We start from the raw sequence: 10,288 nt of genomic DNA, 5'->3' as shown, positions 1-10,288 counted from the left end.
TTAAATAATCAAGTAATTCAAGAACAAACTACATTATCTCGACTATTTAAACATTAAGATTTTTTTTTACTAACGATGATACGAGGCATTTTCACCTGATGGTAAGGGTGTTGATTTTGATATCCCGATGATTAAGTTTTATGTCATGATAGTTCCGTATTCCTTAAATGGCAATGCTTATGATGTTAAGTATATGCATGTCTAACGATGATTTTTCTAGCATTTTAATCTAAATTAATGAATAAGTTGTGTTTTATTGATTTATGTGATTTTTGATGATTAAATGTGAGTAGAAATCAATTAAACAGTTAATTATGTGAGAGATTCATGTTTTGATTTATGTAATGATCCAAATAAGTGTTGAATATATGTGCATTTGATTTTTGGGGCTACTGATGTGTGCAATGAGTGTGCAGGATTTTAGCTGAGAAACCCGACGGAGGAACGAAACTGATCCCTATGTGTCATTCGTGGAAACCATGTTGCTCGTAACTTAATTATTTTGTGAGATGTATGAATGTATCTTTCCATGGTCAATAAATGTTAATGTTCGTAACTATGTTCTTATAGTGGCACTTGGCACTCGTGAATTGTTTATGCTCTTCAGCATGTTGTTTAGGGTTAGGTGTGTAACTTTTGGACCCAAGTTGGTATAAGTTAGTGTCAGTTTGCTAATTTGGTTTTTAATCGAGTTTAGTCACCCTTAATCCGGATTAGTGCTTAATCTGCATTTCTAGAGTTGTTAGATGGTCCTAATTATTTCCTAGCTTTTGTTTGGTTCCAAACATATTCCTAAGGCTTTAAAACATGTAATTATTTTACCCAAGGGGTATGGGTATGGGTTAGGGGTCTTTTCCAACCCCTAAGCCCCTTTTGTTGACTTTTGAGGTCACTCAAAAAGTCCCTTTTTGCCTTTGTGCGAAAATTGCATGTGGTTATCATGAGTTGTCTTACCCCACCTCCTTTTAGTGTCTAACCATAGTGTGGGTTGAGTGAGGAGTTTCTAGAATTGCTAGTGGGTGGGAGAAGTTATTAACCCTTTTGGGTGGTTGAGTTTGAGGAGGATTTTAGAGGCCTTTCTTGGACTAGTTGAGGGGGTTACCCAATCTCGAGTTTTGGAGAGAAAGTTTGGAAGATAGTTGGGATGGAAGGAAGAAAAGGATAAGCTCTTCTCAAACCTCCATTGTTACCATAACTCCTTGGGGAAGGTAGGATTCTTGGCTCTTGTATTTTGCTTTCTCCATGTTTGATCATGCTTGTTCTTGCATATAGTGTTGTGTTGTTACATGTTGCTTGCTTGTATGTTGGGTTGATTTGGAGGGGTTTTTGTGTTGTTCTTGATGTTTCCTTGTATGTCTTGATGTATTGTTTTGAGGGGTTTTCATGGGGTGTATTTGGCATTACTCACCCTTGGATAGGGAAGAAGTGGCCATGTTGGGGGTAGGGCTTTAGTTGGACCTCAATGGTGCAGAGTCTCCTTTCATGGTGAGAGGAGGGAAAAAAGGGTAGGGTGTATGGGCCCCTACTGGACATCACATACCTTGTTGATATTGTGAAATCTTGAGTATGGAAAGGAAAGAAATCCCTTGTTGGATTGGCCCCGAAAGGGCATTTGTGGAACAAAGAAAGTTCCTGAGATTTTAGCCCCGAAAGGGCTATATTAAGGTATGGTGATTGACATCTCCCATTGGGAAAATCCACCTCCCCCCTAAATAGGGTCCTATGGATGGATCTATTGTGTTAAACCGGGTTGGGTGTATGTTGAATTGTTTATTTGTGTTGTGTTGAATCACCTTGGGTCAGCTCTTGTTCTCCTTGTGTTTCCATGAAGATTTGAAGTTAAAAGAAGGAAGTCTTGTGAAGAAGTTTGAAGAGTTTATCATTGAATTGTAAATTATATGTAAATTATATTGTGAATGATTGGCAATAACATCGGGTTTTCTTTCTGGTTCTTTCCCCATGGAGCCTTGAACCAGGATGCATAATAGAGAAAGGAAAATGATTATGAAAGACTCCTTGTATTGATCTCATGTGATTTAAAATTTGTGCATATGTATGTAAGAAAATGGATGATAGATGTTGTTTTGAATGAAGCATCTTTAAGTTTTCAATCTTGATATTGAAAGGCAATTGATGTATTGGAGTTTCAATGCGATGTTTTGAATATTGACATGAAATAATAATCCCACCTTGTGATCACCAAGTTATCACATTCATTGTTAAGTTTCATTAGAAATACAATTAAATTAGATTAAGGATTATTCATCACCCTTTTGAATTCTGAATTTAGGATCATATTCCTTATTAAGTTACATTAAGATCAAAATCAATTTAATTTTTAAAAAACAAAATTGTGTGTTTTGCCCTTACATTTTGGGCATGACACAAAGCTTAACTTATACAATAAACTTTGATGCACCAACACATCGTCCTCCAGCTTTCCCTACAAAGAAAGTTGTAGTCCCTCTTGATCTCTACATTGAGCCCCTCCACTGTATGTTTGTGCTTATCGCATGTTGCAACAAGATGAATGGATATTTGACAAATTGGGTATCCTAGTGCCAATTGTTACAAGACTAAAGTCATACAGTAGTGTTAGATATGGGTAATTGCTGAAACAAGTTCCTTTGACTTAGGCTCCATTAACCTTCATCACAAATAGCTAAATGCACATTTCAAAACTGTTCCAACAAAACAACATGAGCTCCTACCATAAAATTCACCACCTGCAGTGTTATACATTTTCCAATTTCACAATGTATCTATAAGTGACAATGATCCCTCTCAAAACTAAAAACTCATTTATAATTGTTATCGCAAACCCCAAAGTTGAAGTCAATCCAACACCTCTCATAACTCACAATCAGATTTCGCAAAAGACTAGGCTAACACCTGCAAAACAGATGGGGGACATTGGAAATTCCATGTGCTCTGTCATGGTTTTTGTTTTTCATGTCTACACAAAAAAATGGATTTGTCCACTTTAGTGTCCATTGCATTAGGTGTCAGACCATTTGGGAGATAAAACATATAACCATTTAAAGCTCCAATAACTTGATCATCTTTTAGTGGTTGAAATAAGCCTCATCGTCCTTTCATTAAGTGTTTTAATCACTCTTTTAAGGCACCCAAATGTGTTAGTTTTCCTTACAAAATAGCTAAGATAGACCAATTTGAATGCAAACTATTTGCATCACAAGAGCTCACTCTAACATTCTCCCTCCTTTGTATCTCACTCTGTGTACAATCCCACACATCTATTCATTCTTGAATGATGACAAGGGCAGAATGAAAGACATTTTTAATGATCAAGGATACTACAATCTCCTTAGACATAATCAATTCCAATGATGTCCTATCAATCTGATGTAATTAGTCAAACTCCAAAGTGGGTCCGGCTATTAAAAAAATGTTTTTCAAACAACCGACTTCAAATTAATCCATTAAACTCCTCACAATTGATCCATTGAGCTCTCTACTGATTAAAAATAAACTGGACCACTGGCTTAATCAAATCATGAAATCTGGAGCATTAGTTTACTATCATGTGGAGAGTATGAGTCTGTGATTTGGGCTAATGACGAATAATTGGGCAAATTTGGCAAGTGTTCAAAGTTGGGTACTTGGAATTGCAGAAATGGTAACACTAGCAGAATAGTGGTTTTCACAAATAGAATGGACCTGAGAAATTGTGCAAACGGATTCGTCAAGACTTGAAAACTGGCATACTTGAAGTGTTTTTAGAGTAGAACACAATAGTGCAATCCATTTGGCTCAAACAATCACTGTTTCAAAGTTATAACATCTCAAACAGGGCTACCAATCAATCTTCACTTTTAGACACCAATAAACTTAGAAATTGTATTTGGAATCACATTTGAAAACTAATCAAACAGATTCATCATAGGCTCAAATCTGGAGCATAGCATGTCTTTGACCCCTAGAATGCAATGCGAATAGAATTTTCTCAAAAGGGTCAATTGAGTCAAAGTTACAGCTGGTCAAATAGAGCTACCTGGAATACAGAGTAATATGCATCAGCATGACAACAATAAACAACCAACTTTGAGAGATTCAAAACCTAGTCAAAACATATCGAAATGACTTGAAATCTGAAAGATAGGTTCTCTAGTATGCATACTAAACACTCCCAAAGTAGCGAGTCATGAAGCTTTACCAAGTGCAAAATATTCAATTGCAAACTAGGCTTCCTGAGGATGTTTGACACTAAGGCAAGAATGTAAATTTGAGCAATGCTCAAAATGATACTTCACAAAATGACAACTTATCATAATAGAATGCATGTATATACTTAATGAAAGGTGTTATACACATGAGACACATCATAGGCCTCAAAATGACGATCGGGTACACATGCATGAAAAACGTTTATAAGGCCTTAATTTGACTCAAATTTTTGAATGATACCCAAAATCAATGCTTCAATTTTGAGTCTCGACACATGGAAAACATTATTTTGTTTATATGAATCGTGAAACATTAAATTTAATTAAAGAAATGTTTTAAAAAATATTCAAAATAAATCTAGAAATTTTCTTTGACAAAGGCAACTAAAAAATAGAACTTACTAGTTTTAAGAAAAAATGAAAAATAGAACTTACCATTGAATTGTAAGAGTTAAAAACAAAAACTGAAAAGAGCCTACAAACTCTAAATGTTGATTCTTGAGGTGGTCTTGAGTCGAAGTATACTAGCACTATATATATATATCTTGAAAACAAAATTAAGTAAAATATTAAATATATAAAATATAAAATATAATGACACTAATCAAATAAAAATATTTTTTTGATTGAATGCTTATCATTACTTTTATAGGAAAATATATTGTCGTTATGAAATATTTTTTTAGATTAAATTTATTTTATTTTATAAAAATGAGAACGTATTAAATTTTATAAATGTTTTTACATCTAATTATAATACTTGAAATTATATTCTTAGTCAATGACATAATTCATATTCTACCTATATAAATGATACGGACTTTTTTAAAAATTAATTCATTTTTCAAAAAAAATGAACACTCAGAAATACATTATCTTTGTTTTTTAAGGGTTGCAAAGATTAAGTACCAACCATTATGTGTGGCCGTGTGAAAACGCAAGTGTGACAACGGCGAAAAATGGACATTCGAAGGGGAGAGGAATATGAATAAAAAGTCTACAATGACGGATCATAACTGCAAGGTTATTGTGTAGAAAGTTCTCATAACCTTCAAGAGACTGAAAGTGATGTATTCAACCACTGTGCAAATGGGTCCTACTGTTTACTTTTCTTGACCCATTTAATTAACTATCAATTGTGGCAGAAATAAGCTTCCTCTAGGAAAAAGGGGACTGAAGGAAACAGGCAAGCATCTTCCCTGTTTTGACTGTAAATGGAAGCCATATATTCTCGACATTACCAAGAATGGGACACAGTGTTCAGGATAGCAAGGTTTTTTCACGGAGTTGAAGAATAATTATAATTCTTCAGAAGTTCTCTTAATCTGCTTCTACTATGAAGGTTTGGATTCTTATTCCAATGATATTGAAGTCAAGTTTGCTTAATTTTGTTCATGGGGATAATGTATAGATTGTTTTTGCAGAGGATTGTAGTATTTTCTGTACATATATATTGTGAGAAATGCAAGCAGAGTATCTTTCAGGCTACTGCAGAAATAGATGGTATGTACTTCAATCTTTAAATATAAAATTTTCTCAGGTCAGAGCTTACAATATAACAGTAAATTGTGAGTCTTTTATCTAAAAAATTTTGGAATAAGATGTACTTAAATTTAATAAATAATAATAATAATTTATCATAATAGATGATAATTAATCTCAGCTTCTGCTTCTTAAGAAAGAAAAGATCTTTACTGATGAATGCAATAATTTATATGCTGTGATTTTGCAGGCATTGACTCTATACAGGTGGACAGCTCCAAGAACACTGTAACTGTCACTGGGGAAGCAGATCCTGTGAAAATAGCCAAGAAACTACGAAAGTCCAAAAATAATGCAAAACTTTTGACTGTTAAAGCTGCAGGCTAATAAGAAGAAAGGTCAAAAACAACCATCTGGTGCATTTTCTGTATAATGGAGATGTCATAGATTTCGATCTTGCTAGGAGTGTGCTACAATATAATCTGAAATTAGGCCACAGATTATGTTGTTTAATAGTATTCTTAAATCAATTGAGCCAATGAGTTTGGGTTTGTTTCGTTAAGCTGCTTTCTTTGTTGGGGGTTTTAAAGGAGAATGGTATTTTTTCATTTTCATAACTTGTTCAATTAGAAAAGGTGAGTTTGTGCTGTAAAGTCCTCTTTTCAGGATAAAAATTATTCTGCTATTTGTAAGAGTTTCAAAGAATGTTAGTCTATGATAATGGATTTTTTTAAGGGTTTCAAAGAATGTTAATCTATGATGATGGATTAGTGTGGAATGCAGTGTAATTAATTATTAGTGCCTGCTTTTAAGACAGGAGACTATAGTTTTCACTGCACACTTTCATATTAGTTAGATTCTTGAAATAAGTACTGAGTAATTATTTATGCCTAAAAGCAAAGTTCTTGCATAGTGCAGTATTTTCACTGAAATATTAATTTCAATTAGTGGCTCTCTTATTGAATGAAGCTATTTTTGGGGAGTCTTTTTGTTTTAGTTAGTAAGAATTCTCCAAAATTTATCGTAAGAACAGCTGGCATATCTTGGTGAATTACACCTCTATTTTCATTTTATGCACCTGTCCACTTCTGACTGTAGTCATGTAGAGAAAATTATTTTGCTCTAAGAAGAATGAGAAGTATGGTGCATAAAATAGATTTTTCTTAAAGTTGGAAAAGTTGGAGAACCCAAGTCTGATTATTTTGTCTATTAAATGATATTATCTGAACCAAATTTGCCTTCTCTGTAAGTTGAAATAAAGAAATATTTTCCTTACAAATCTTTTGATCTGAATCTACTTTCTCATTATCATCTGAAGAAAATGATGTTACAACCTAAGGTAAATTTGAGACTGGACTTGTTTTTTTTCCTCCAATTCTTATGTTCTGGTTCATTTTCTTTTAGGATTAATGGTGCCCATAAAATGTTAGGTTGAAGTCTTTTTATTTCAGAAGTGTTTGCCTTGATTTTCATAGTTTTCTGCTTGTATTTCTATGCTCAAACAATTGTCTCGTTTTACCTGGTTTGGGTTCTGCTACATTGTTTCAAATTTTTGTAGATTACGGACATAAATCTTATGCTATGTACCTCTAGATGTTTTATTTTGGTGGCAATTGGATGGGCAACAACCTCTCTCCTTCATTAGGGAAATCAGCATCGAATACATCAACAATCAAGCAAATACGTGGATTATGTTCTAGCAAGAACCCAAATGGAATTGTATGGTTTAGGGGCTTTGTGAGTGTAGTTGGATTTGTGATGAGGGTTTGAAAACTAAGTTTCCACAAGCTTGGGATTCTATATTTGCCAGCTGGAAAAATCAAACAATCTTCCAACATTATATTCCTTACGAACATTTAATACCATCTTCTACCAATGGAACCCTAAACTAAAAAATAGCCACTCCTTAAATAGTGCCTTCCATTTTGGTGAGAAATATTAAACACTTCAATTATTTACCTTTGCAATCTGTTTATTGTCCCTTGATGCCTCTATTGCATTTGTATTGGGTGTGAATGTAATCAATGATTGTTCTATTCCTTGTCTAAACAAACTGCATGCAACTCTGCAAGCAGAATTCATGTGTAACATATCAAAGTATCAGAAAAACCCAAATCTTTTATAAGCATATAGAAAGGAAACTTTAAAAAATTGAAACCACTGCAAGTAAAAAAAATTTAAATAGCTCTCGTATTAATGGCAGTTTCCACCATATGAACCCAGATCTTAGTACCAGCTTTAGCCAGTCTCTCGATACACTGAGGAATTTGCAAGGTATAAAATACTCATTAAAAAGGTTTGGGATAGGTATAGAATTTCTTAATGTTATCAACAAATTTTTCGACATGTGTAAAAATTAGTTTTCAGAAACTACAAAGATATATTGATGTGGGTAGCCTGCATTAGCATGGGATACATTTTTCATTTTTTATTGTTGAATTTCCTATACTATCATGAAAGGTTGCTTTTCAAGCTGGAAAGCGGCATGGGCTGGTAAGTATTCAAATTATGTTTTATTGACAGTTTTATTTTTATTTTTAACATGAGTCTGATCCCTTGTGTTAGAAGGTTTTTTCATATTTCTGAAATTCTCTTTGTTTTCATAAATTGTTTGACATTGGTCGGTATTTGCAATTTCTACATGTTGGATAGTTCTCTTTGGATGAAAATTGCTATGTGTGGTCTGTTTTATATAGCAAATGTGAAATCTAGCTATGTAAGTTATAAAAATTTTAAGTCTGCCAATTATCTTAGTTTTCTTTAACACTTTGTATTGTAGTTAAATAGAGTACTCTTATACTCTAGACTCTATTTACCTCATACTTTTGTGCAAATATTTATAATTCTCTTCTGTGACTATTTGTACGGTTCTTGTACTATCCATTTCACATATACCATCACACAATGGTTTTCGCCCTTCTTTTATAAATAGTTCTTTTTAAATAAATTTAAACATGATATGTTATATAAAACCAACAAAAGTATTGTACATTTGCTATCGATTAACTTACTCAACTGAACTATTTAAATAGGGCTCATCCTATACTCTGCACTTAATTTTTATCTACATGTATTTGATGAATGATTATTTATATTCAAATTGTACATAATGCCTTTTAGTATATAGAGTGATACTTCATATATCTAAATGGTTCATGTGACATACAAGAACAAGAATACTAAGAAGCAAAATTATTGCATTTATATTAATTTTAATTTGCTTTCTATTAACATTGAGAATGAATACAAAGTCAATACTTGTATTTATAGAAGTTGTGAACAGCAAAAAAGAAATCAATCTACTCAGATAATCGATAGCTTCCCACAGAGAAATCAGACTACATTATCATCAATATGATTTCCATTTAACATTCCAAATCAAGGAGCTACTCTTGCCCAACAAAATATGATCTATTACGAATTCGAGTCACTATGTCCAAAAATCTTTGTTCGGTCAAAATTTTCTTCCCACTAGTTAGAAAAGGCAGGGACTAAAGCTTGAACAGATTTATTGTTCTATTATTCTTTAGAATTCTAAGAATGTTATAATTATGGATTAATGTGAAATATTTTATGTTTGATATTATTCTATTGTCCTTCAAAAATTTAAGAATGTTATGATCATGAGCAATCTACTAACTGAAAATAGCATTGTAGTCTTTTTTTCACTAACAATAAATACACATGTTAGGCTATTGTCAATTTTTTCTTAGTAAGAGAGATGAGTGTTTCACAATAGTTCTTGATTTATTGTTTTGATTAGTTAAGTATTTTTGTATAGACTTATGAATTGGAAGAGGGTTTGTAAAGAGTTTTAATTGATGTTGAAATCTTATAATTCAAAAATTTAACAAATGCCTCACAAGAAAAGGACAAAAAAATAACTCACAATAAATTCAAAACCATTACAATCATGAAAGTTTGACTCCAAAGCTCTTAAAAGAACTTTGAGTTTGAATCAAACACTGACCTATAGAAGAAACAAACCTACTCTTTTAAAAGATCTTTGACTCAACCAAAGGATAATTCATACTCGTGTTTGTAGGAGGGATTAGATTAATACATAACTAGTTGTCATTGTTTTGTGGTATCATTGTTTTGATAAAAAGACAAACCAAATAGTGACAATAATCTCAAAACTCCAAAAAAGTTGAGTTTGAACAAAGACTAACCCATAAGTCGTCTCTCACCCACCCCCCGCCCCCGAAAAGATCTAGACTCAAACCAAAGAATAATTCATAACTATATTTGTAGGAATGATTAGATTAATACATAAACAGTTATAACTACGATTTCTAGATATACGTGGATGTAACAATTCTACACAAATCAAATTAAATGAAAAAATGTTTTTGCTGATAAAGATAATTTATAGCATTGATGGGTATACAAAAGTAATGAATGGAAACTTTTTAATTTTATAATTTTATATATGCTTTATATTTATTGATACAATATGAAGTTTTTATAAAATAAATCAGTTTTTCAGCAAAAACTCAATGTTTTTCAGTGTTTAGTTGATATAAAATTCAAGTTCATTAATATTTGACTTAGTTGTCGGATTTGTGCTTGGATCCTTGAGGATCCGGGTAGAAGCCTTGATTCTGCCTGTGGATCCA

At 32.6% G+C, this 10,288-nt stretch overlaps 1 protein-coding gene across 1 annotated transcript; it reads left to right on the top strand.

Moving 5' to 3' along the window:
- Positions 1 to 5,336: 5,336 nt before the first annotated feature.
- Positions 5,337 to 6,416, top strand: LOC149560798 (heavy metal-associated isoprenylated plant protein 2-like). Its single transcript, XM_089823668.1, has 3 exons — positions 5,337 to 5,529; positions 5,612 to 5,690; positions 5,920 to 6,416. The coding sequence occupies exons 1-3, from the start codon at positions 5,524 to 5,526 to the stop codon at positions 6,054 to 6,056; spliced, it is 222 nt and encodes a 73-aa protein (XP_089679794.1). The 5' UTR covers positions 5,337 to 5,523; the 3' UTR covers positions 6,057 to 6,416.
- The last annotated feature ends 3,872 nt before the right edge of the window (positions 6,417 to 10,288 follow it).

This window comes from Cupressus sempervirens, chromosome 4 (genome assembly GCF_028749045.1).
Source record: "Cupressus sempervirens isolate cs-2001-9-10 chromosome 4, ASM2874904v1, whole genome shotgun sequence".
Lineage (NCBI taxonomy): Eukaryota > Viridiplantae > Streptophyta > Pinopsida > Cupressales > Cupressaceae > Cupressus > Cupressus sempervirens.
This window is presented reverse-complemented; position numbering and strand designations above follow the sequence as displayed.

Excerpts from the sequence above, each read along its gene's own strand:
- LOC149560798 (XM_089823668.1), top strand. Across the intron at positions 5,691-5,919 it reads GGCTACTGCAGAAATAGATG|GCATTGACTCTATACAGGTG; the intron begins GTATGTACTTCA and ends GTGATTTTGCAG.